This window comes from Haematobia irritans, chromosome 1 (genome assembly GCF_050003625.1).
Source record: "Haematobia irritans isolate KBUSLIRL chromosome 1, ASM5000362v1, whole genome shotgun sequence".
In the NCBI taxonomy this organism is placed as follows: Eukaryota; Metazoa; Arthropoda; class Insecta; order Diptera; family Muscidae; genus Haematobia; species Haematobia irritans.
The window spans coordinates 281,039,842-281,066,906 of record NC_134397.1 but is presented as its reverse complement, the minus strand read 5'-3'; the positions used below and the strand labels follow the sequence as shown (position 1 = coordinate 281,066,906).

General features: G+C 32.7%; 1 protein-coding gene and 1 long non-coding RNA gene across 2 annotated transcripts; both read right to left on the bottom strand.

Moving 5' to 3' along the window:
- Nucleotides 1-7,470: 7,470 nt before the first annotated feature.
- Nucleotides 7,471-25,982, bottom strand: Map205 (Microtubule-associated protein 205). Its single transcript, XM_075298400.1, has 3 exons — nucleotides 25,844-25,982; nucleotides 23,368-25,290; nucleotides 7,471-10,962 (listed from the first exon to the last, which is right to left on the bottom strand). The coding sequence occupies exons 2-3, from the start codon at nucleotides 25,162-25,164 to the stop codon at nucleotides 9,151-9,153; spliced, it is 3,609 nt and encodes a 1,202-aa protein (XP_075154515.1). The 5' UTR covers nucleotides 25,165-25,290; nucleotides 25,844-25,982; the 3' UTR covers nucleotides 7,471-9,150.
- On the bottom strand, nucleotides 16,964-17,858 carry LOC142228096 (uncharacterized). The gene is made up of 2 exons (XR_012720068.1): nucleotides 17,413-17,858; nucleotides 16,964-17,359 (listed from the first exon to the last, which is right to left on the bottom strand). It is a non-coding gene; the product is annotated as an uncharacterized LOC142228096 (long non-coding RNA).
- Nucleotides 25,983-27,065: the final 1,083 nt, after the last annotated feature.

Sequence of the window (27,065 nt, the reverse complement as noted above, 5' to 3'; positions counted from 1 at the left end):
TTGGAACCGGACATGCTTTTGTTTCAGTGTAGCTTTAGATTACTGGCGAACCTAGAAAACGTTAACTTAAGCAGTCTGTTAATGTATTTGGAACAATCTGGTTCGTTCAACAAATGAAAATAATAGAGAAGGTTCAGTGGATAAAACTAGAAGTGCCCATATGTAAAGTTACTTTTAGTTAAAAGTGGAATCACAATGGACTGCATAGTCGAAGTGAGCCTGAAACTTAATCGGGCTGTCACTTTAACCTAACTTAACCTAACCTACGGTGTTCATATGAGTATAAATCGGGTCAAATATACATATGAAAGCTATATCTAACTGTAAGAATTATTCACCCTGTGTAAAATTCTATGTAAATCGTTGTAAAACTTAGACCTATGTACTCATATGGGTGTACCTCCAGCGAAAGATATATGTTGGAGCTATGTCTAAATCTGAACTGATTTCAACCAAATTTGACACACGGCAAAAACTTACCTTCTGGGGCGAAAGATATATCGAAGCTATATTGAGGCGGTTTCTTTCAAATCAAACTTGTGCGAAATTTGAAGTCGATTGGACTTAAAATGCGACCTAGACTTTGATCACAAAAATGTGTTCACAGTCAGACGATCTAGCCATCGACTCAGTGGTCGGCCCTAAACCTTATTGCCACATACACAATGTCTGTATCTCTGTATGAATATGTTTGTTAAGATATCGGAAACGAGAAAGATAATTTTGGTATCTTTCCATGCTTTGACAAATCCTCTATATAGACAGATCTCCCGACTTGACTTCCTGAAGTCATATACCCCAAAGTTTCGCCTGAAATTTTAAATGAAGAAAGATATGTCAAATATGGTGTGTATGGTTCCATATAGACCTATCCACCAAATAGACCGATACTCTCGATTTGACTTGTTAAGAGTATAGATGCCGAAATTCTCATCCGATTTGCCAAGTAGCCCAATCTCCGATTTGCCGCAAATTTGAAATATGGAAGTATTGGTTTATATCGGTACATGTTTTTATATTGCCCCATGTAGCCAAATATCCCGATTTGATGACATAAAAGCCGCAACTTTTATCCCATTTGCCTAAATTTTGAAATCTAAAAGTATTTTTTAATCCATAACAAAAAAGTAAAGTCTAAAGTTTGCATTGAACCACTTTGTGCATTCATATTTTCGATACCATCTCAAATCCTTCCAGTTAGTTGTGTTTTATATCTAAAGTTTATATTCCCAAAATTTTTTGGACTTCTGCAAGATCTCATGGCTTAGAATTCAAATCGACTAATGTCCTGGAGCGAAGCACAATGTTAGTAAAAAATTGGAAAATTTTTAATCTACAGATATTTTTATGCAATTTCGTAAAACATCATTTACAATTTATGTATTAGAGGTATAGGCAATTTTGATTTTTACTCAAATTTGATTTACATTTGCAGTGGCGATTTACAAGGAATATGGAGGTATTTTAGCTATATAAATGCAATTCGGAAAAACATTATTATGGCAGCTATATCTAACTCTTTAACGATTTCAATCAAATTTAGCCCTCTTGTTCCGCAGTGTGGCGCAGTGTAATAAAAACCTGTTCATTGGTATAGATCGGTCTATATTAGGTGTGCACGTGAGTAATATTTTACTCACGCTCACTCACAACGGAAAAATCTTACTCATGCACGATGTTGTTTGGTGGGACTCACGTACACTCACAAAAATAAACTTTGTACTCAAGCACGAAAATGTCGTGACTCACGAATAATCATGGTGTTTGACACCATGAGCGTTTTATGGCCGTGAGCGGGATTTTTTTCGTGAGCGTATTTTGAAATTCGTTCTTCACGCACACTCACGAAGAAATTATATTCGTGACTCACGCTCACACACGACATTTGGTTTGTTAATCACACTCACGCCGTTGCCATTAGTGTGACTCATGCGTGATTCACGAAAATTTTCGTGAGTCACGTCAATATCGTGTCAGTGTACACCTTCCGATATGACTTCTACGGGCATAATAGGCGCAAATATCGCAAATTGCCTGAAACTAGAAGTAAAATTGCTAAATTTTACTTTTAATGCGTAATTCGATAAAAAATTTGCAGAATTAAGATCGATAATATTCTTGAACACTTAGATTAGAATTTTATAATTTCTCTAGAATTCAAAGGAAAATGCTTCTTATAAATTTGCAAATTCTAAATTCAGCTTGGTTAGCCACAGAACTTTAACTTATATATGAAATATGTCTCATTACACTGAAAAAAAGCATGCCAGGTTCCAAAGATTTTGTCTTTACTTTAAAAATTTTGGTATTGATTCCGAGTCAAAGAAGCGGAGAATACAAAGAAGCGGAGAATACAATAAGGATACTTTTAAGACACAATTCTCTTTTAAAATTGCGTTTTTGTGTCCTTGCTTCTTGGAAGCAAATTTTAATTTTCCGCTTTTTCAGCTTTTTTATTCATATACTACCAAAGACCTTTAAAAACGAGTTGATGACAATTTTATTTTCCAAATTAAGACTCGACTTCCAGTAGAAATTATGCAATGTTTCAAGTAAAAAACGTCTTTAAAATAAAGTGTTGAAAAACATGTCCTATATTTGAACGAGTTTTTGCTTTGTAGACAAGATACCAAAAGGCCACAAATTTAAAGACAATTTTATTAAGTTTGAAGAATTTTATCCGAATTATTAAAGTCAAGTTGACCTTAGCCCCAACATTTTTTTAAGTGAAATCACTTAATTATAAGGACAATACGACTTTATTGAAAAGTTTATTGACTTTTGGACAAGGAAAAAACTTATTAGAGAAATGCGTCTTCTGTGCTAAGCAAAATTTGCATATTTTTTTCAGTGTATATAGAAATTAATTATTATATGTGATCCTTGGCCATTGGTATGACACACTAAAAGTGAGTCAAAAGTAATTCACCGCGCATGGGGGGAAGACCAATGACCTATTTTGCACTTTATCTTCTACAATAACAAACAATTTAGAAATATTAACTAGAATTTAGAAATATTCAAAAAATTTAAGATTTCGACCGGACGGAGGATCGAACCACGTACCATCAGTTTACAAAATGAATGAATTAGCCACCGAGCCACACTACCAACATGGTTAATGCCAACCAAATACGGTTTACCATTGTTTACCATTCATACATAATTATGTGTATTTGTACACAAATACATACAATGTGTTCTATTTATAGAATAGTTTCAAAGGCACATATCTCCAAGAAGTAGAATTAGATTCACCAATTACAGGGTGATTCCTTCTTATTTAATTTATATTAAAAACGTGGGCTTCAAAATAATGCACATTAAAAGTTTAGTATGGACATACACTAAAGAATTGAATTATTACACATTAAAAAATTACATAGTAAAACTAACGCTAAATTTAACTTATTTTTATTGCCCAAAAATATTTGTAATTAAATTGTATAATTTTTTTCGAAATTTTCCACAGCCCAATGAAATTTTCCGTTTTTGTCTCAAATATTTTATGAACTAATCGTAGGTATATAGTTCATTGACCGTACATATAAGTTCAATATGAACTAACTCAGAAGAAAATTTTCATGTGATTCCCAAAACTAGTAAGAACGAACTACTTTATGGTTATAAAGGTCGTGATTTGGCGCCAATGATTTTTGTTCGTTGAGATTAGTTAATTTGTCTTCTATGAGAGGATGTAATTTCGTGAAGTGCAGTTAAAAAGTACTCCAGGATATTAAATTCTACCTATAATATAGTTTACCATTTTTCTGTGTAGTATTATCGAGAATTTACGTATTCCTGTTAAAGTTGGATACAAACGCACGCATTAATTGAGTAAAATTTAGTTTAGAATTAATTATTTTAAATAATAAATAAAATGTTCTAATCGGTGTTTCGCAGGTTAATATAAAAATATTCGCAATATTTACAATTGGTATTCATTGAGTAAAGGAAAGAACATTTACAGTCGTTGTATTAACGAATTACAACATCGGTCCATTATTAAAGATAAAAATAGTTAATAGCTCGACTATTTTTCGCTTAGTGTATGTTATGTTGTAGGGAAAAAATTTTTGGACTTGATAGTTTGGACAATTTCTTCGATGTTTTGTTTTGATTAGAAAATATTTTTTTGCACCTGTAATTTGGGTTTAGAAACACGATCTTAGTATTGGCCTTATTTTTGGTATTGAGCTGAGTACTATGTTCAGTTTTCAAGCTGAAAACTAGCTTGTTTTCACGGGTACTTTTTTTAATTAACTAATTTAGAAATATAAAATTATTTGCAATCAATTGCTTGGATCTTTTCCATCCATTATTTGGCAAGACTCGATCAAAATATAATCGTCTACATAAATATATTTGTACTTTTAATTTAGTGTTTTGGTGAAAAAACCGAACATAGTACTCACTTCTATACAGAAAAAAATATCATCAAAATTTGTCCAATAGAAAATTAGTAGAAGTTGAAATTTTCAATTAATAAATTAATTGTAACACTTAACTTTTCAATCAAGATGAAAACATTAAGTTAAATATGCCAATGTTTGAAAGCTTTTAAATTTTTAATTAAAAATTAAATTAAAAAAAAAACTCGCCAGAAAGTAATGGAACATTTTTTTTTTTTAATTTTTAAATAAAAATTTATTTAAAACAATAAATTTGATACTATCATTTCCTTGATTAAAGACATTTCAATTAAAAAACTAATTAGATCAATTATTTTCCTGATTTAATCATAATTTTTTTTTGTGTATTCGATTTTTTCACCACAACTCGTAAGTAATCCTGCAAAAAGTATGTATGACAATGAGTATATTTTTAGCATGGCTTGCATGGAAATGATCTAAACCATTGATTACGCTCAATTTAATATTTAAAAATTGATAGGTAATCTTTAGAAAAAGAGCCAAAACAGAACAAAGTACCACCCTATAAATAAAAAATGAAGTATAAATATATATTTGAAATAATTTTAGACGAAATTTTCTTAATGGAGACAAGTACTTGATGTTTTGTCTCAATAAAAAAAACTGACGTCGAAATTCATTACTTCCAAAACTGGCGTCGAAATTCATTACTTCCACATCAAACCAATACGAAAAAAGGAGCGTATGAACCGTCCTGTATAGAAAGTGGAATAAAAATGTATGAAACACCCTGTGAAAACGGGTGAAAATACGGAACGAAATGTGAACATGTGGCAACACAACCAAGTAACGGATTGTCGCCAAAATGTGCGCAAAACATAATATGTGTTTCAAAGTATGCGTTCCATATAAGAAGTAGAATATATGAAAGAAAATCATGCAAATCGGACCAAAATCGGAAATACATGTATGATACATATTCTTGTCTACGCATGTATGTAATAAAAATGTAAAATTTTTACTGTCGCCAAAGTATGCGTCTCACATACATATATATATATATATATATATATATATATATATATATATATATATATATATATATATATATATATATATATATATATATATATATATATATATATATATATATATATATATATATGAATAAAAATATAAATACACACCAAACATGATTCTTTTTGTAAGCATTGCCATTGGAAATGATTATGAAATATTTATAGCATGCCAAACTTTTTTTTATTTCTCAAATATAATTAATGTTTAAAAAATTTTGTAATATTAAATATATATATACATATATATATACATATATATATATATACATATACATAGTACAATGAAATATATATATTTCATTGTACTATGTATTTTTAAATAACAAAAGAATAAATACGTTGTATTCAACAAATTGCCCTTATAGTGCTGTTCTTGATTTCAAATTTGGAAGTTGCAATTGATCTTTGAAAAACAAAATAAATATTACAACCTTCCCAATTTTCCTTGTTAAATTTGAATCCTCTCGTAGATTGGCGTAAAGAAAAAAGCCGGATTAGAAAAAACTGACGGCGTGGAAAAATGGCGTTGAAAAAAAGCCGGTTTAGAAAAAACTGAGAGCGTTCAAAAGAAACAAAAAAGCAAACGGGGAAAATAAAAAAATAATAAATAACAATTCTAGAAAGTATAAATTCTATACTAAGTATAAATTCCATTTATATCATGTATTACATTGATTGTGGTTTATGTATTATGTTGTGGTTTATGTATAATGGTTGTGATTACATTGATTGTGGTTTTAATTTTAAGAAGGACGTTTTCATAGGATTTTGGTTTTCTTTTTCTTTCAGTGACAAGAGATCAGAGGGGTTTTAGACGATGCAATTGGTTGCGTGCAATTTTTTGTATTCTCTTTTAAAGTTGCTTCTTAAAAACTTCAGCATTTATACGTTGAAATTTTTCATGCAATCGCTTGAAATTTCAAGTTTCAGAAATGTCAAAAAATTGCAAGAGGAACGGAAAACATGAAATTTTTTCTACCCCCTTTGCTTCTCTACCCCGTTTGCCTACAAACAAGAATTGCGTGCAATTATTGCATGCAATTATTGCATCGTCTAAAACCCTTCAAACATTTGCTAAATGGTCCTTTTTTTAGCAAATTTAGAGAAAACAAATACTAAATTTGCTAAACCAACATCGGAAAAAATCAGAACAAATCTACTTTGACAGACTTTAGATATTATTTGCGTGAACTTGTTAAAACAGCTAAAGGAAATTTTTATAATTTAATATATATTAATATAATATATAATTTAATATATAGAATTCTAACAGCCTTAACCCCTACGTGAAGGAATGGGAATCTTTTTTCTGAATAGAAACTATTAATCTATTCAAGTGGCTAAAGATCTCTCCGTATCCAAAAGCATGATAATATCTTTCTATGTAAGCACAGTCGCAGTAGACAGGAAGCTATGTGGATTTTTTAGGATCTTTGACAACATTTCAATTGTCACCGCTCATAAAAAGACATGAGACATTACGGAGGACGAAATTTTCCAATATTTGTGTCCTAAATTTATCGAAAAAAAAGTTTACTTGGATCCAATGATTTTGACCTTCCCTAAAGAAATTTTTAACAGCCTATCTGGCTTAAAGGTAAAAATCAAATTTGTTTTTTATAAAATGTTTTTTTTTTTTTTTTTTAATTCCAAAAACACTTTAAACCAAAGACGCTAAATCCTCAGTATTTCTTTACTTTAAGGAAAATTTGACTTAGTTAAAGACTAATAATACAGATAATAAAAATAATTCAGTAATAATTATTGAAATAGTTCACAAAATAGCTTTTGCCATCTGTAAAAAAATAAAAATAGAAAAATGTAATTTCAAATTAAATGTATAAAATTAACTTACCGTAGTACATAAGGGATAAAAGGATTTTTTGATTTTGTACCTAAATTGCTGGTCAAACAAGATATTTGTACAATATTTTATGATGTCTGATTAGGTTTTTTTGTAGTAGATTCGGATATTTAAACTCACCACATTTCGATTGCCTAAACAAACAAATGTTCACTAGATTGTATGATTTTATTCAACATTTATTGTATGGTGCTTCAGAAAATGGTTAATATAATGATTTTGCAATTCTAATTTCTTAGTAAGTAAATAAAAGATTTGGGAAGAACTTATTTCAGAACCAGTTCACAAATATTTTTTCATATAGATAGATAGGGTTGTAAACAATTTTCAGTCTCATATTATAAAGTCGGAATCCTAATCGGGGCTGTTCTCTACCTAACGTGAGAAATTGATTCAGTACATAATTTATATTTCACGTCTAATAAAAAGTTTAGGCATTCTTGGGGTAAAAATGATGCGAACAGTAAAAGCTGAGAATAGTTTTTACTTGAAATGTAGAATAATTTTACTTTTACCGCTCACGTGAGAACCAGCATTCACTCGATCATTTCTAATAGAAATATTGAATAAAAACAGTTATATTTATATGATGTTAATATACGTATATGTTTATTTAATAATTCAAAAATCTCGTTTAAGGCAAATTAAAGATAGGGCACTCATTAAGTTGGAATTCTATCAAAATTCAATAAAAAAAAACATTTGTAAATTTGTCGTGCATTCCCGAGAAAAAAAAATAAAGCATAAAAATTGTGGGTTTTGCTAAAATTTTATTGAAAATTGCATAAGTAAAAAAATTAATAATAATAAAAATAATGAATAATACACTGGGAAGTATGATATCGTTTTTTTTTTTTTGGATTTTCAATGGTTCAACTTAACAGGAACAATTTTAATACACATTGAGTAAAAGGAGCAGTCTGATTCAACTGTAGAATACAATTAAATAAATTAATAAATAATGACAAGCCAAACAAAAATTGACGAAATGTAATAAATTAAGAACCGAAACACAAAATGTATAAAAATCTATTTGTTTGCTTTTATATTAATAGAAAATAACTGAATTCCGTGTGTTTGTTCGCGTTACGTTATTATTAGTAGCAAATATAAAATATTTATATGCTAATAGAACGTTAAGTATGAGAGCAAAGCATGCATTTAAAGGTAAATATGTTATTTTTTAATTATTATTTTTTTTTAGTTTTTCCGTTTACATAAAATGTTGATACAAAAACTACGGTCGATATTTATGATGAACGACTTCTCATCAGAAGATCGCTTGAATATTCGTACTGAGTTGGGTTTAAACAATGACATGCAAGGAGATTCCTTCTACATCAACTATAATATTACTTGTCTTCCATGTATGCATATGTAAATACAATAATTTGGTTTGCCTTTTATGGGTCGAAAAATTATAATGCTATGTTGCTAGCCATATCGGATCGATTACAATTTCAATAATGCCATTTTTTTTTCGTGAGAAATTAAGATTTGTGGAGATCTAAGCAAATCACGCTTACATGAAGTGAGACAATTCGCTTTAAAAATAAATGCTCAATGGTTAATTATATGCTCGTGCGCGTACAATACTTTAGGATTAGAATACTTTTATATTTAGAAAACAAAGTTTTTTCAACTAGTTTTTCAATCGGTATCGAGGCATAGTTTGTTATACATAGTTTATGGGTTGCCGATGGTCGAGGACAATCTTCAAAATATATAGTAATTATTATTTCATATATTTTATTGTTCACGTGCTATATGCTTTTACAGTCCGAAAAGCAGTTGGTGATTTAAATCCTGTTAGAAGGTCGATTCCTTATGCTGTTTAAGCAATACTCAAATCAATTTGGATACCACTATTACCATCTTGGTCGAAAACTCTTTTTTCATCCATTTTAGGAACAGAATTTTCTAGGGGATGAGCTTGTGCTTCTCCTGCGGCTAAATCCGCAGATGGTACAGTTCCATTCAATTTTTTGTCAGAAGGTTTGGTAGGGGTTTCTTTTGTAATCGATTTTGTATTTTTAGCCGTAATATTGGAATTTGGAGGTTTAGTGGGGGTTTTGTTCATTGTAGTCTTAATTGGTGAAGATTTGCGTTGAGATGTACTAGTGATTGTTAATTTTGATGTGGATTGCGATGTTGTAGTTCCTCCAACAGTTAGACGTCTGCTAGTCGTAGTTGTTGTGGTTGTAAATTTAGGGGCTGGGCGTGCTGTGAATGGTTTCGTTGAAGTCGTAACACTCGTAGTATCATTAGGTGCCTTAGGACGACTTGTGGATGCAGTAGATTTAGCCTGTATATTCGTTGTCGCAGGCTTGACAGGACTTTTGACGCTTGACGTTGAAGTAGGTGTTTGACGTATTTGAGATGTTGATGATAGTGCACGTGGTGAAGTTGCTTTTGTTTTGACAGCACCGTTGACACTTGACGGTAAGCCAAGTGTTGGTTTCGATGTCACAGATGTGTTTGTCGATGTAGGTCTAGGTTTTGAAACACCAGAACTAGCGGAAGACGTGGGTTTACGAGCAACTGTAGAAGCAGATGATACTGTGCGAGCGGGCGCTATTGGTTTGGAAGGTACAGTTTTCGTTTGAGCTGTTGATCGACTTGCTGTGCTAGTAGAACTTTTAGGAGCAACTTTATTTACTGGTTGTGGGACTGGCTTACGTGCACTGGTGACACTAGCTGACGTTGGCTTTGTCAACTTCTTTTCAGTGGTGCCCGTAGTAGCCAAAGTCTTCGATGGTGCAGGTTTGGGTTTGGCAGTGATACCGATTACTCTCTTAGTTGGTTCAGATATAGCTGCTTTTTTTGATGTCGCTGAAATGGATGACACTTTGGGCTTGACTGTGCTGGTTGTATTCTTGGCAGCGGTCTTTTTAATGTTGTCAGGTTTCTTAGAATTTAAAATTTCCTGGTTTTTAATAGAAACTTCGTTTTGCTCAATTATACCACCAGCAGTATTATTAGCAACTTCGTCGACATTCGCAATATCTTTTTGTGTTTCTACGGTATTATTTGTTATATTTTCCAATAAGGTTGTACACATTTTATCGTTCATAGTATTGACCACAATACTTTCCACGTTTATGTCCAACGTGTTTTCAACTAGTTCGATATCACTATTTTCATGTTTTGTTGGCATTGATTCAACAACAAAAGCGCTTTCTTCTGCAACGAATGCGTTTTCAACCAGTCCCATGTTATTTTCGAGCTTTGCTGCTATTGCTTCTATTGGAGACTTAGTAGCCTCATTAAGACTGTTTCCAAGCTGCTGCTCAAAATTCATTATCGGGATCTCATCAGTTACAATGTTCATACTTGAATTCGAACCAAGAAACTCGAGTTCTTTTTCTTCTGATTTGCATATTTCCGAATTAGTTATGATTTCGGAATTGACTACCGCCTCTACTAAAGTGCTGTTCTCTGAGTCCTGACGGACATTCCCTAAGATTTGTCCTATATCTTCACTGCCAGTATGATGTTCAACTATGTCTTTTACGGGCTGAACCTGAGTATTTTCGACAACTTGCTCTGTCTCCTTTTCTTGGCATATGTTATTAGCAAAGCTTTTTTCGCATATAGAATCTTTTTCGATGACAGTTCCATCATGTAATGTTGTAACTTCTTCTACCTGAAATACGAAAACATGGTAAGTATTTATTTAAGCTAAATATTTTTTCTAATAAATGGCGTATGCTTAAACACTGAGAGGAGCATAGATCAAAATTGTTTGTATAAAATAATTTTATTTTGATTTTTTATTTGTTACGTTAAACATTGGTGTAGCTAACAATTTACTCCTAAAGGAAGTGCACGCTTTGTTAATATACCACAAAAAGAAGAAATAAATTCCAATCGATGAGATAACAGAATATTATGGAGTAGCCTGTGATTCTTTTTTATTATTCTATTTTGTATACTATTTATTGTTATAAATTAAGTCAGTTATTCAGGGAATTGTGTGGCTTTTGGATCATATATGGTCTTGCGACTTGAATGAATGTTAACATAAATTAATATTTAATTCAATCCATAATCATAGTTTAAAGAAATAGAAGTAGGGGAGAGATACAACCACTAAAAGAAAATAAAACCTGGCATTTTGTTGATTTGCCAGAGGGAGGAAAAGCGTTACCACGAAAATGGGTTTACAAATTAAAATTGAATGCCAATGGAACTATAAATAATCTTAAAGCAAGGCTAGTTATTAATGGGTTTAAGAAAATGCATTTAGCCCTTTTGCAAAAATGACAACTATTAAGTCATTATTATCAGTAGTTTCTACCGAAAACCTCTACATGGTGCAGTTTGATTTATCTACTGCAAACGAGTTCATAGAAAATTTAAAAAAAGAATATAAAACAGTAGTAAAAGAAATTAGCTACTTTCTCGGATTAGAAATTGCAATAACACAAGAGTTTGTCAAAATAAATCAATCATCCTATGTAAATTTAATTTTACAGGCTGTGGGAGCAAACAAGTATGTGATGGTTGGAACAAGGCCTGACCTAGCCTACAGTGTGGGCTATTTGCTATGTCTAAAAGTCAGTCTTTGAAGGGTGTACGGAGACAGGAAGAACCAAACACATTTGTGTCAAGCACTTTTTCATCGGGGAAAAAGTTTCTGAAGGAAAAATTCAAGTTTCTAAAATATCTACGGACATGTAAATTGCAGATATGATGACTAAGACGTTGCCGAAGACTCGTTTGATAACACTTTGTAAAAAATCAATTTGTTTTAATTTATAAAGCAAGGAAAAGAGTTTGAAGTTGTTTTATAAGACTGTACATACTTTTAAAATCTACTTGTAAAGAAATGCATTTTATGTATTTTGCTTGTCGAAATACGAAAGCTTTCGTATAGAAAAGGGAGCATGAATGCATAAATTTATAACAAAAAATTAAAAACTTCCGATTTTTAAATTACTAATTTAAGTCGTTTAACGTTTGTTATTCTCTATGCTGAAATCGGTAAACAATTAGAGTTTATTTCCATTCTAGCTATCTTTTATATTCGGAGTAAGCAATATTCATGATTAACTTGTCTATTTGCAAGTGTTTTCCACTGATCTAACTAAAATTCCAACACACACATCAATATTTAAAAGTGTGCCTGACTTGTTTCGTCATGTCTTATTAAAACTAAGCTTTATATATAAATATCAAAACACCAGCTAACAGTTCTGCATTTTATTTCGTGAATGAATTATATTTGCTCTCTTATTTTTCATGCGGAAGTTAACTTGGAGTGGAAACAGCGTTTATACTTTCACAAAACAAAAAATACAGTATATTATGCCGCTACCAAAGCCACAAATCTTGTCCATTTTTCTATTTCTTCATTAAAAGTATACATTTTACAGACTGACTAAAGGGGTTAATGACTTTATGAATAAAATGTTTGCTTCTCGCTTCTTTTGGTTATATTTAGAATACACATTGTCATTCACATAAACGTACCAAGTATCATTGACGTGAGTCAGTTCCTTTCCATATCGAATTAGTCATTATCTATGATATATTTCATTGGCATTTTCATAAATGAAGCGCTTAATAACAGAGCGGGTCATCGTTCTTCCTCTAAATTCACATTTTCGGTATCGTTGTAAAAGTTCGTCTAACGGTTGTTACCATTTTGATATTCTACCTCTATCATTATTTAGGCACTTTGTTTAAGTACAATTTTCTTAGTGTTTTTGGCTATCATAGAAAATAAATTTAAGTAATTGTTTAGTATTGGTTCAACTTAACGTATACTTCTCCTAAATATATTTAGGACTGCAATTAGAATATTTTTGGAAAAAATCACTTATTCATAACTCATCGTTTTGTTGTCTTTTTTGGTAATACCATACGTAATTATGGAGTTATATACATACATGCATATCAATATTCTCCCCTTGTGTATATTTACTTGTATGACACATAAGAAAATGAAGAGATACAAGTTTCTAGAAATAAGTACACAAGACGGGCGATGACATCAACAGCTTGTGTTGCTGTGTCTTCCTCCCAAAGAACAAGAAATGTAAGTACAGATGGTCGCTACCAAATTCAGATGTAACGCACCTAATAGAAAATCGGCAATCTATTCGGAACCCGACACCGAATATGGAGTGTTTACAAATAATTCATAAGACTATTTCAATATCCAAAATTTAAATAGAAATGAAATTATGATTATAAAAATATAAACCACCATTTTGTGATTATGCTGTGTTGAGTGATGCTTTAATAAACTGCTTGAAAATGCATAACAACAATTGGCCAGTATTAATAATTAGAATTAATAAGTAAGTGGTTATTGTATGTACAATTTTTATAATTCAATTTAATTTTATCGCGTTATTTATTTTATTTGTTGTTGAGGATATTTTATATATTTTATGTCTTTAATTGTTATATTTATACTTATTGCATATTGAAATGACGTCGTAGTTATCGTCTCAGCACTTTTTCAGAAATTTTTTGAGCTAATTTTAACGAAAAGCTCTTTGTGAGCAAAGGTCATTCGTAGGTGACAGAAAAAAATTGTGGTCCATAATAAACCTATGATATAATCCTTCCTCGATCTTCGTTTTTTTCCTTTATGGATTTACCCCAATTTTCAAGAAGTTCCACTAGTGCTACGTTAGCTAACGAACTTTTAAACTGTACTATTGACATATGACAGATATGCCTATATCGATTAAGATATAGCTTCCATATATATTTATCACCGATCTGGTCATAATTGACGTGTTTATCAAACGATCTTCTTCAAATTCTGTTCATCCGAATATTTTATGAGAATAACCTCAGATAAATGGGTTCAGATTTAGATACAGCTCCCATATATATATTTCGCTCGATTTAGAGTCGTATGACCACAGAGGCCAAAGTTTAACACCGATTTACGTAAAAAAAATTTGCAGAGAGTAGAATTGAATTTCTACAAATGCTTGCTACATTTAATTGAAATCGGTTCAGATTTAGGTATAGCTTCCCGATTTAGACTCATATGACCATAGAGGTCAAATTTTAACACCGATCCACGTAATTTTACATAGAGAGTAGACTTGATATTCTAACAATCCTTTCTAAATAGTTCCCGTATATATGTTTTTCTGATTTCGACAAAAATGGCCAAAATACCAACATTTTTCTTGTAAAATCGCCACTTTTGGGTCGAAAATTACTTTTTTTTTTCCTATATTTCTAATACATATCTATCGACTGATAAAACATAAATACACTTTGCAATTTTGACTAAAATTGCTTCAGATTTAAATGTTTCCTATATTTTAACAGTAACATTAAAATTTAAATTTAAAAGTCAATAGATTTCGTAGAAGTCTAACAAATTTTGTCCAGATAGTCAGATTTTAATGTATGTATTTGGGACAAACCTTTACATATAGCACCCAACACATTTGACGGATTTGATATGGCATCGAAAACATGGATCTACAAAGTGGTGCAGGGTATAATATAGTCGGCCCCGACCGAATTTAGGCTTTCCTTAGTTGTTTTTTTTTTCTTGTTTTCTGTTAAGGGTATTTTATATATTTTATGTGGTTTATTGTTATATCCATATTAATTGCACTTTTTTTAAATGGCTCCGTTGGTAACGTCTCAGCATTTTTCAAAAAAAGTGTTTTACTGTTTAAGGTTGAATTACACCCCATGCGTCAATCCGTGTGTTGATGGAAGGGTTGATTTCTTTCTGTTTGCGGCAGACTATTCGAGCTTTTGATTTCAAAGAGAAATTTCAACTCTTCAATCATCGGACGCATTGAACGCATGGTATGTATTTCGACCTTTACTCATATTTTGCTCATAGAACCAATGAACAAAGACAAAAAGTATGGGCAGCCCTACAAATAGACTCTTTTTAAGCTTATTTGAACGAAAAGCTTTGTGAGCAAACTCTTCCGAAGGTGATAGAAAAAATTGGTGGAGTGATGATTTTAGTGTTATAAAAAATTTAGTTAGAGTCAGACTTGACAAAGTGTAACATAAAAAATAAGAAATTAAATGCTTTGAAATCTATATTCAAGTTATGGTTTTGATTATGTATTTTTTAGTTGTATATTGTGGAAGGAATTGTAATAAGTATCAAACGTTTACTTTTCGAATGTCTGGTATTGTTAAAAGTACCCTCTTTAATATGCCTTGGGTTGAACTAGGAAAATAGTTTACTGACAATTACTGTGTAACCAAATCATGTGAAATGGAATTCGTGCCACATAAAATAAAAAGCAATGATAAAATATCCATCGAAAATAAGACAAGATCGCATTTATCTGATAAAAATGTGACACAAGTGTACGAAAATATGGCTAATAATTTAATTAAAATGTTTTACTGAGTAAGATAGCAATATCAAATTGCTTTTTAATTTATTTTTGTTTTCTTTTCTTCATAATGTTGAGTTGGACTAAATGTTCGTTAAGTATGATAGTAATTTGAGATTGCTTTTTAATTTACTCTTATGTTGAATTAAACTAAATTGGTTTAATGTACAACGATTTTTTGGCCCTGTTGATTGTTATTATTTAAAATATTTAAAGAATCCAGAATCCCGGGATTTTTAAAAATCGATCCCGAATGACAGCCCTAATCAACACAGGCCACATGGAATCGGTTGGATTGAATTATATATAAATAAGAAAATAAGAAAAAAATTGCGTCAATAATTTCAAATTCATCGCCTGTTTCATTTTTGCACGTCTTTGGTGGTAAAAATAAAAAAATATATATTTATTTTTTTTTTAAATTTGGCAAGTTTTCCAAAAAGTGGATTGTACTTGTGTATTGCTCAGTAGTCTCAATTATGTACTAATTCCCATGTTCCGATGTTCGGAATCGCAAATCGCAAGAAATTAGTTTTTGTTATGACCATTAATCATCCCGTGAAGCCACTTCTATATAAAGTCTGCGTTCATCATATTATTATTTATACAATGTACAAAAAACATACCATAAATGCGAAAAAGTAGACAAATTTTTTCATATATATTTCATTTGAACTCTTAAATACGAAAGCAAACAAAAAACACAAAGAAATTCATTACTATATTGAAGATAACGGTATTTAATTAGCATAACTACTAAAAAGGGAAACCAAAAAGTCTGCGTTCAGTCAAACAAAATTGTATAAAACTATTAAAAATATGTAAAAACTTCTAAAACTTCTATATAAACTGGATAGTTTATATAGAAGTTTTAGAACTTCACTTAGTCTGTTTGGCATAGAATTTACCAATTTTTCTGTTTACTCTCCTGTTATTTGGGCCCGCTCCATTTACATTGTCCTGCGTAACGTTTTCTTGGTGGCAATATTGTGTTGCCTTATCCTTTTCTCCAGTGGTTCACACAGGCCTTTTATTAGGTTAAGATCAGGTGATTGTGAGGGTATTTTAAGCTTTTTTTGGGACATTATATGGAAGTCAAAGTCTTACGACCTCAGCAGGGGGCTAATCACGGCATTCGATATCGAGAACTTTTGATCGAAATCTAAATTTTTCGGATCACGGGAGTCGATATCGAGTTTTTCTGATCGACAATTTTTTCGATTGGTAAATTGCAATCGTAAAACATTTTTCACATGTTTTTTACATTGTTTTCGCCATATAGGAATAGTAAATATATTAGTTTTAGTTCGAATTGTTGCTAGTTTGTAGTAAATTTACATATAATGAACATATTTTTAATATTTAGGACCAATGCAATTCCAATAAAAGTTAAACAAAAATTGGTCATAGTAGTGTTCGCAGCGAGCATTCTAGCTTGGCAAAGAACCATATATAAAGCGCACATGCTAGATCGATATTCAAGAGATTGTGATCGACCAAATACAGTACCATTCCGTGACAACATAACGCTTCTGGACCACCTTGTAAGAATAGTGAATTATGAAGTCTCCCACTCGCAAAAAGTTTTAAGACGGCAGACAATTGTAAAGTGATAAAATTGACGTTGACATGCCACCAAAAATTATTTTCCATTTGAACGCCTCCTTCGTCAGCCGAAATCGTCCATTGAGCCTACAAAAGGTGACTTTCTAACAGTGCACACCATTTCAAACCCATGTACTTACACCAATAACAATGTGCACTTTTATTCCTTATTTTTCGCCGAACTATTTTATATTCATCTCATCCTCCAATTAGGAAGGAATTTGGAGGAATGTAAAAAGAGATATGGGTCCATAAGATATAATGCAATACAATTTACTTTGAAACCTCCAAAAACATGTTTTTTTTTTCTACATTCTATTTTGTGACGCTAACTTAGTTTTGTTTTTAAGATAGAAGTTCACCACTGTGGTATCACAATGGACTGAATAGTCTAAGTGAGCCTGATACATCGGGCTGCCACATAATCTAACCTAACCTAGTTCTGTCATTTCATTTTGCTCTGCTTCGTTTTTTGCTTTTGGCAACGCTTGAGAAATTGCATCAAATTTCGATCGAATACCGTGATCCAAACTTTTAATCGTATCGACAATTTTTTCGATACGATTATGAATTCGATATCGAATGCCGTGATAAGCCCCCAGTATGCTTTGGATCGTTATCCTGCTGGAACCAAAACGTCTCTCCTAAGTCAGGTTTTTCGACACTTTGACTTAAATTGTGGAATAGTACGTTTAAATGACAGTATTTATCCATCGTCAGTTCAAAAAATATCAATTGACCCCCTCCAGAAGCCGCCATTCACCCCCACTCCCCACTCCGCCTCCGCCATGCTTCACCGTGCCAACAAGGTTTTATTTTTCAAGCGCAGTTCCTGCGTCCTTTCACACAATTTGACGTCCCTTTATTCCAAATATACAAAACATGCTTTCGTCTGAAAATACAACTTCTTTCCAGAATTTTGGGGGCTTGTTTATGTATTTTTGAGCAAATTCTATGCGTTTTTGTCTGTTAACAAACGATATGTATGGTTTTCGATAGTCAACTTTAACACTTTAACATTTTCCACAATTTAGGAAGAGGTTATCCTGGGATTAGACTTCACCATATTAAAAAATTGTACGCTCTTCCCGTATTGATAACACTTTCGGACGACCAGACCTGGGTTTTGATGTTAAAATGCCGGCTTCTTTACATTTGTTTATAACTCTTTGTACAGATAAACATGATCTAACTACAGTTTTACTAATAATTCGAACATTTTTGTCTTTTTGGCATAATTTAATCATTATTTTGCTTTCGTCAACGCTAATTTTTTTACTCTTAAATTCTCTTTTGTAATTTTTCTACTTTTGTGAATTAAATGAGGAAACGATCTCGCTAATCGATCAAATATAATAACAAAAATAAAAAATAAAAGAAAACTGAAAAGAAAACTCAAAAATGTAGAGGTACAATTTGAATAAATATAATGAACGCAGACTTTGTGGTAGCAGTTTGCAAACGTTCATTCGATTACATGGCGCTGTCATTAATATCAGAAGAAGAATCTTCATTTTGTTGCATATTTATGAAATAACGGATACAAATAATAAATTCGCCATACAAATTTCACCATACAAATAAATAACGAAATTGAAGTGAACGCAGACTTTGTGGGCTATGTGTACATACGATCGCATCAAAAAGTCACCTTTTGTAATTTATCCTAATTAGAATTGTTTTGCTGTTAATAACACGTTAGCTGATAAGTCCCCGGTCTAACAAAGAAAAACACATTTTTTTTGTCAAAATTCGTTTTTATTATTCAACATAGTTCCCTTCAAGAGCGATACAACGATTATAACGACGTTCCAATTTTTTGATACCATCTTGTTAGTACTCCTTCGGTTTTGCCTCAAAATAGGCCTCAGTTTCGGCGAACACCTCTTCATTGCAGCCAAATTTTTTCCCTGCGAGCATCCTTTTGAAGTCAGAAAACAAGAAAAAGTAGCTGGGGGCCAGATCTGGAGAATACGGTTGGTGGGAAAGCAATTCGAAGCCCAATTCATGAATCTTTCCCAAAACCAGAGGCCATTACTTTGCCAGCGGACTTTTGAGTCTTTCTACGCTTCGGAGACGGTTCACCGGTCGCTGTCCCCTCAGCCGACTGTCGATTGGACTCAGGAGTGTAGTGAGCCATGTTTCATCCATTGTCACATATCGACGGAAAAACTCGGGTGTATTACGAGTTAACAGCTGCAAACACCGCTTAGAATCATCAACACGTTGTTGTTTTTGGTCAAATGTGAACTCGCGCGGCACCCATTTTGCACAGAGCTTCCGCATATCCAAATATTGATGAATGATATGACCAACACGTTCCTTTGATATCTTTAAGGCCTCTGCTATCTCGATCAACTTCATTTTACGGTCATTCAAAATCATTTTGTAGTTTTTTTATGTTTTCGTCGGTAACCACCTCTTTCGGGCGTCCACTGCCTTCACCGTCCTCCGTGCTCATTTCACCACGCTTGAATTTTGCATACCAATCAATTTTCCCTGGGGCAGAGTCCGGAAACTCATTATCAAGCCAAGTTTTTGCTTCCACCGTATTTTCCCTTCAGAAAACAGTATGATAAAAATCAAAACACGAAATTCCTTTTTTTTACCATTTTTTTTCACAATAACAAAAGTTGCTTCACAAAAGACGCTCTATCTCACAATTGACTTACAGACATCAAATTTTGACACGAATCATTTGAAGGTTGGTACTATATAAAAATAATATGCATTTAATACTAGCGACGCCATCCATGTGTCATACCGGGGACTTATCAGCCAACCTGTTAAATATTACAGTATTAGTATAAAGGCGTGCATTTTCAATTATCGTTCATTGGGAACCTTTTCAACGACACAACAGTTGGAGACGAGAGTGAAACCAAATAAATTAATTTTTATTGTGCAAATTAATTATTTCATTTTTCTTTTGTAAGGCAGTACGCGCATTACAAAATGGATGCCGCTCAATTTGCAGAGTTTATGAAGGCGCAACAAGCTTTAGTGGCGCAATTAGCCAAATTAACAACTGGTTCATCAACATCGAGTGCAGCAAAAAATGGTGGCAGTGCAACAATAAATACAATTTTGGTTCCCAATTTTTATATCTTCGACCCGGCAAGGGGACATACCAAAATTACATTCAACGGTTTACAAATTAACCATGAAAGGCATTGAGTCGAATAAAGATTATTGTACGAAGCTGCTTTTAACCCTGGAAAGTCATCCTTATTTTTTGTACACTAACGTCATCCTTCGTCATTTTGACTACGGCTGATTTCAAGACGCTATAATTTGCATCGTGAGAAAAAATGAGGACCAAAGTTGAATTTATTTACTTATTCAATTTGTTTTTAATTAGTATAAGACAAAAATTCATAAAATGGTTGTATTGGTATAACTTAAATTTATCATTTCCTAATCGACCAGAATGCATATTAAATCGAAAATGAAAGTACGCGTCGTCATTTTGACGAAGGATGACTGTCCAGGGTTAAATTCAATTGGAGCAAAATACTTCAATATGGTCACATCGCTGGCGGCAGCACCAAAAATTGCAATGGAACTGCCATACGACGAGTTATTGAAATTGTTGGAGGATCATTTGACACCAAAAAGAAATATCTTGGTGGCACAACATAAATTTTTGTCAAAATACCAGACGGATGGACAGTCAATTTCTGAATACGTTGCAATGCTTCGAACGGACATTGGTGATTGTGAATTTGTTTCAGAGTGCGAGTGCAAAAGTTCAATTGCTGATGTATTTTTACGTGCACAATTTATTCGAGGGATTTCTTGCAATAGTATTCGAGAGCAATTGCTACAATCAAGTTCATCGAAGTTTGAAGAAATCGTTTTAAAAGCTTTGGCTTTGAAGCAGCGAAAGCAGATGCAAAAGAACTAACACAATCACAAACAAATAGTTCAAGTGCAACAATTAATAAAATTTCAAACAAAAGGAAAATGCCAAAGCGTCCTAATGTGCAAAAATCGAGAGCAAAGTTAATTATGAGCAACTTGGTATAGCTGGCTTATGTTAAAGATGTGGCAAAAATAATCATTTTGCAAAAGAATGTCATTCTAGTGCAAATTTAAAATACAATTTGTGTTTTAAACACGGGCATGTAGCAAAAGACTGCATTGCATCTCTTTTGACATATAGTCCTAATGCCGGACTTACATATAACAACAAAAACAAGTCGATTTCAACGAATCAAATTCAGAATGATGACTCCGACTATGGAATTTACAAAATAGTCGACGTATACCAAAGCAGCTATGGTAATGTAAATTCTAATGGATATTATGCTAATATATTGAAGAAGGCAAGTTGGAAGTATATATAAAAATTAGAAATTAGCGAGTCTGTAAGGATTATATTGTGAATTATCCAAAGACTGAATAAATAAATAAATAAAATTCGAAGTTGATCCTGGATCTGGATTTTCGTTTCTACCCCGAGGAATATTCAATAAATTAAATTTGCCAAACAAACTTGGGAGTATGAATATCATATTCCAAAAAAACACTCAAGCCCGAAGGGAAAGTTCGAGTTTATGCTGTTTTCAACAACATTTCAATTTATGATGACCTTTATATTGTGCCAGATGGCTGTACAGCCCTCATAGGTCGTACTTGGATTCGTCGATTATGCATTAATCTCAACGAATTGGATCAAACTAACAATGAGCCAATTACAAATTCAATTAGCGAATTAAATCATATTGATGATTTAATGCCAGAATTTTCAACAGTTTTTCAACAAAAGATAGGTTGCGTACCAAATTATAGAGTCTCTCTTCGACTTTGAGACAATACAAAACCTATTTATATCAAAGAACGCCAAATACCATATGCATTAGTAGAACGTGTTAATAAGGAGATCGATGAGTAAGGAAAATCAATGCATTATAACCAAAGTGACTAATAGCGATTGGGGGTCACAGAAGCATACTTCGATGATATTTTGGTTCATGGCGAAACTGTAACTGAGTGCAAATCTAATCTAAAGGCTTTTTTAGCGCAGCTAAAAAAAATACAATCCACACTTAAATCTTTCAAAATGCTTTTTTTCAATAAATTGCGGAATTTTATTCAAGGGGCAGAGAGTGGTTATTCCAGATTGTTTAGAAAAAGCTGTTCTTGAGGAACTTCACCATAACCACTTAGGGATAACAAAGATGAAGCAGTTAGCGAGGCGTTACGTCTACTGGACAGCTATTGATAAAGACATCGAGAATTACGTTCAATCTTGTGCAGCATGCGCTTCAGTGCAAAATAGTCCTCCAAAAGTAATTTTACACCACTGGGAACCGCATCAAAACTGGCAACGTATTCACATTGATTACGCTGGGCCTTTTCAAGGCCATCAATTTCTAATTGTAGTGGATTCTAAGTCGGAGTGGGTGGAAGTTGGAATGTGATCCACTGCACCATCGTCTTCGTCAACCATAAACATGTTGAGCAATATATTTTCAAGAAACGGCTTCCTAATGTTAACGTCTCAGATAACGCTACAAACTTCAAAAGTGAAGAATTCAAATCATTTTTCACAACTGTGGAATTTTCCAGAAATTTATCGCTCCCGGTCATCCTGCGGACCAACGGTTTAGCCGAGCGAAATGTGCAGACTTTGAAAAAACGCCTAACGGCTATGGCAATTTCAACTAAAGTGCAAGAAATTCTGTTTCGTTACAGTTATTTTTGTTATGACCATTAGTCATCGTGAAGCCACTTCTATTATAACTAACCTTATCAATTTTTAAGATCAATCGATATGGCATCACCATAAAGGGAAAGGGCAAATGTCATTGTTTACCTTCGTACTATTCTTTTTTCTGATATACATACGATCGCATCAAAAAGTCACCTTTTGTAATTTATCCTAATTAGAATTGTTTTGCTGTTAATAAATATTATGGTATTAGTATAAAGGCGTGCATTTTCAATTATCGTTCATAGGGAACCTTTTCAACGACACAAGAATTTTCTTATGAAGAAAAAATTGAGATAGTATCGGCCTTAAATACAATTTGTACTTTAACATTCTCGAAAAGTAGCATATACAATTTCTTAAGATATGTAATCATTACCTGTGAGAAGTGGTCATCAGTGTGCAACGTCATGTTATTCAATTGTTCAAGCATATCAGCACCTTCCGTTGTCGAATTTATTTTTTCACTATCGTATGTGTTATCCTTTGCAGTTACAATATCTTCAACATTCAAACTAACTTGGTTCATCAGTTGCTCTAAGCTCTTGCTATCAGCACCATGCTGTTCTTTAGTGTCTTCCATCAAGTGTTTTTCAAAAGCTAATGTTCCAAAAATTTCCTTTTTATCGTTATTTTCATTGACGCTGTTGGAAACTGTAGCTAGTACATCATCGTATTTAGTTTCCAAACTTTCAACCTGGCATCCATCTTGTAATGTATTTTGGCCTCCTGTCTGATTTGATTCAATGTAGAATGACTCGGGCTCCACTGTTGCGTCGCAAGGCATGGTTTTAGCCAGATTGGTATTATCTGTGACGTCATGTAAATCCATTTCTTCTGTTGATGGCGAATTGGACACATGTTCTTTTTCCTCGATCTGCAATTGTTCCTTGTCTCCAATGCAGGCATGTGAATCTTCAATAAATGAATTATTAACGCTATCAATTTCAGTTGGAATAGGTTGAACACTATTCAGTACATCCTCTATGGGATCGGAACTGGAAATGTATATGGACTGTTTCATGACATCATTGTCTGTTACAGGCAGATCATCACATTTTAACTTTGATATGTCCACATCTAGGTCGACGCAAGTCTCGGGTCCATGATCAATCAAATTAGTGTTCTCAGTGTTGATTGGAACATTGACTTCGTTTATAGAATAGCAATCCTTGTTTGTATTGTCAATAGATTCCACATTTCCTACTGGTCCCATATCGAATGGATCCATATTATCTTGAGTTAGTTCATGAGGTCGTTGGTCGGCTTCTTCATCGAACTCTTGTTCAGGTGGTAAAGAGATGGCATCCATATTTCCGCATCCCCCTTTCCGGGGACTCTGCGCTACGAAATCATCGTCGCTTATAATACGACGTGGAACAGCTGAAGCGGGTTGGCCATAAAATTCTTCATCTAAATGTGAATTATTGGGTTCGGGAGAAATTGGCGAAGTAGGAGATGCGATAGTGGGTACAAATTCCTTAGCCTCTGGATTGAGCTGTGATAGTGCCAGTTCGATATGTCCTTCAGCAGCCTGCTGTAAAGAAAATTTTGACAGGCAAGTTTGTTGCTCACTTTGACTAGTAAGCATGTCCAAATCGTCGGCTGGAATTTGTGCCACGTTTTCACTAAGAGAGCTTGTACCATTTGAAAGCAAAGAGCTAGCTTCTTCATCATCTCCCACTTCTTTTTGCTCAAAAGAGTATGCGTGATTTTTTTCTGCTGATACTGACGCAATTAAATTAGGCGAGTGGGTGTTGACAACTCCCATTTCTTGATCTTCGGACTTATTTTTCTCATGTCCATTTGAATAAGAATCTAAGCTCTCGGTAATGTCTTTCAAGCCTTCCATGGTGATAGTACCACCATTACCAGTTTCGTAACTGTATGTTGCTGTTGCTTGTTCATTTTCTGCCAACTCATTCGTGTTGTTGTATTCACCACTAGTCTGATGTTTTTCGCTCTGTTGCACTTCTTTAACATACTTCAATTCGTCATCGTCGCCAACGTCGTGTGGTTCACTTTGCAGTTGTTCATCAAACTTTGCTCCCAAGATATCTCCACTGCAACTACCACCGTCGCCACAACCGGCAACAGCGCTCATATTGTCAATGACGTAGTTTTGATGTTGCTGTCTGTGTTCTAAATATTGATCAAATACTTCTTGATCCTCCATTTTTGTTTCGAACCTGAATCACCACAAAGAAGTCCTTTATTATTTCTTTTTTTTAGTTGAAACTGCCCTCTACTTTCTCTAATTTCAAATTTTTGATACACAAAAAAGTTCTGTCCTGCGCTGTACCTACAAAGAAATAGTAATGAGTTATTTCAATAAGTATGCCAAACTAAGGAGATTAAAGATAAACTTTAATACGTGTGTGGCGACTATGACGAAGATTTTTAATGGCAATTCAGACTTTACGCAAACCTGGCCAATGTATAGCTAACTACTCAGTAATTTCCTCTCGAAGTGAATTAAAACACTTTATTTTTGGCCGTTCAGTTCGCACCTTTAAACTTTTGCTCTCCTTGTGAAAACCCTCATTTGTATTTCCTCTCATGACAACGGCCATGATTCACCCTTTTTACCATTTCCTTTTAAATCTCTTTTATTCTCATATGTATCTATTATTACATACATATATTTTGCAAATCGCACACATACCATGTCACAATCGGATTTAGTACATTAATTTTAATTACAAAGAGTATAATGCAAATTTCACCATAAGCTCCTTTGCGAAATGGAATATAGCTTATAGAACTAGCTTTTATGCAATTAAAATAAGTAAAATATTCCAGAGCACAGTTCGTCCTTACGTCTCATCTGATTAGAGAATATAAATTTCACTTACTTGATGATAAACCACCAACACACAAAGGTTTAATTGTCTAATTTTTCTTTAAAAAAGAAAATCGGAACCAATCGACCTACTCGAATGAATGTTCTCCACGGTCTCAGCAAAAATTTCATAGCTACTCTGTGGGGATTAGTGTTGGGAAAGTAACGAGTATTTGATTACAAGTACTCGTTACTGACTAATTTTTTGAGTACTCGTTACTAGTAAGAGTATTTGGTCAATGGTGAAAATTTAAAATCACCTTTCTGTATGCCAAAATTTGGCATACGAAAGGGTGATTTTAAATTTTGGTTTTTTTCATTTCTCTTCTCAACTTCGTAAGTGTATTGTATTATTATAAATTTATTTCTTAAAATTAAATTATAACTTAGATATAAACAAAACAATCTATAGGTAAGTAGGTAAGTACTATGTTCGCTTTTCGAGTTGAAATTTTCGCGGTTACTTTAATAAAACAGTTCAATATGAAGCAGATAAATTAATTCAATTGATGCGCAGTTTCTTGTTCCCCTAGATTTCGCAAGACTTTATAGGAATATTTTGGTTTTAATTTATAATTTTGTTTATTTCAGGAAAAAAAGCGAAAATAAAGTGATTTTCAACTCGAAAACCGAACATAGTACCCACCTTATTGTACAATCTGTTGATATTGCCGCATTTAACAAAATCTAAGTAAATATGCAAGTATTTGGAGTATGGTTCTATGTTTTAATACCATAATAATACTAAGAAACATTTTACAATTTCATTTTTTCTTAGTATTATTATAAATTTATTTATTCATATTATTATTCATCTATATTTAATCAAACCGAGCCCATGCGGACTATATGTTGATAGATAATAATTCATTACAGGTATTTGCTTGAAATGATAAAACTAACTAAAACATATTTAAAAAACACTAAGTGAAATGAAAACCTAACGCACACTTTCTTAAAATCAATATATCTTTAAATGTATGGAAATTGAAAAATCCTTAACAAATAGCCTTGCTATGCGAATTGCAAACGATTTCTCAAAAATTTCTATAGAAATTTTGTTGCGAGCTATATAAAGGTTTTGTTTTGTTTGTTTCTACAAAATCTATGTACTTAAAACTTCAATCTAACGCAATTTTATTAAAAAATAAAAATCCTAGGAAAGTGTAAAGTCGGACGGGCCTTTGTATTTAGATCTACATTTTGATAAAATCTCAAATCAGAAAATATAAAAT

What these genes read in the sequence shown, in the direction of transcription:
- Map205 (XM_075298400.1), bottom strand. Translation starts at nt 25,164, where the DNA reads ATGGAGGATCAAGAAGTATTTGATCAATATTTAGAACACAGACAGCAA. An exon ending in CTGATGACCACTTCTCACAG is followed by an intron (nt 10,963 to 23,367) that starts GTAATGATTACA and finishes TTCGTATTTCAG; the next exon opens with GTAGAAGAAGTTACAACATT.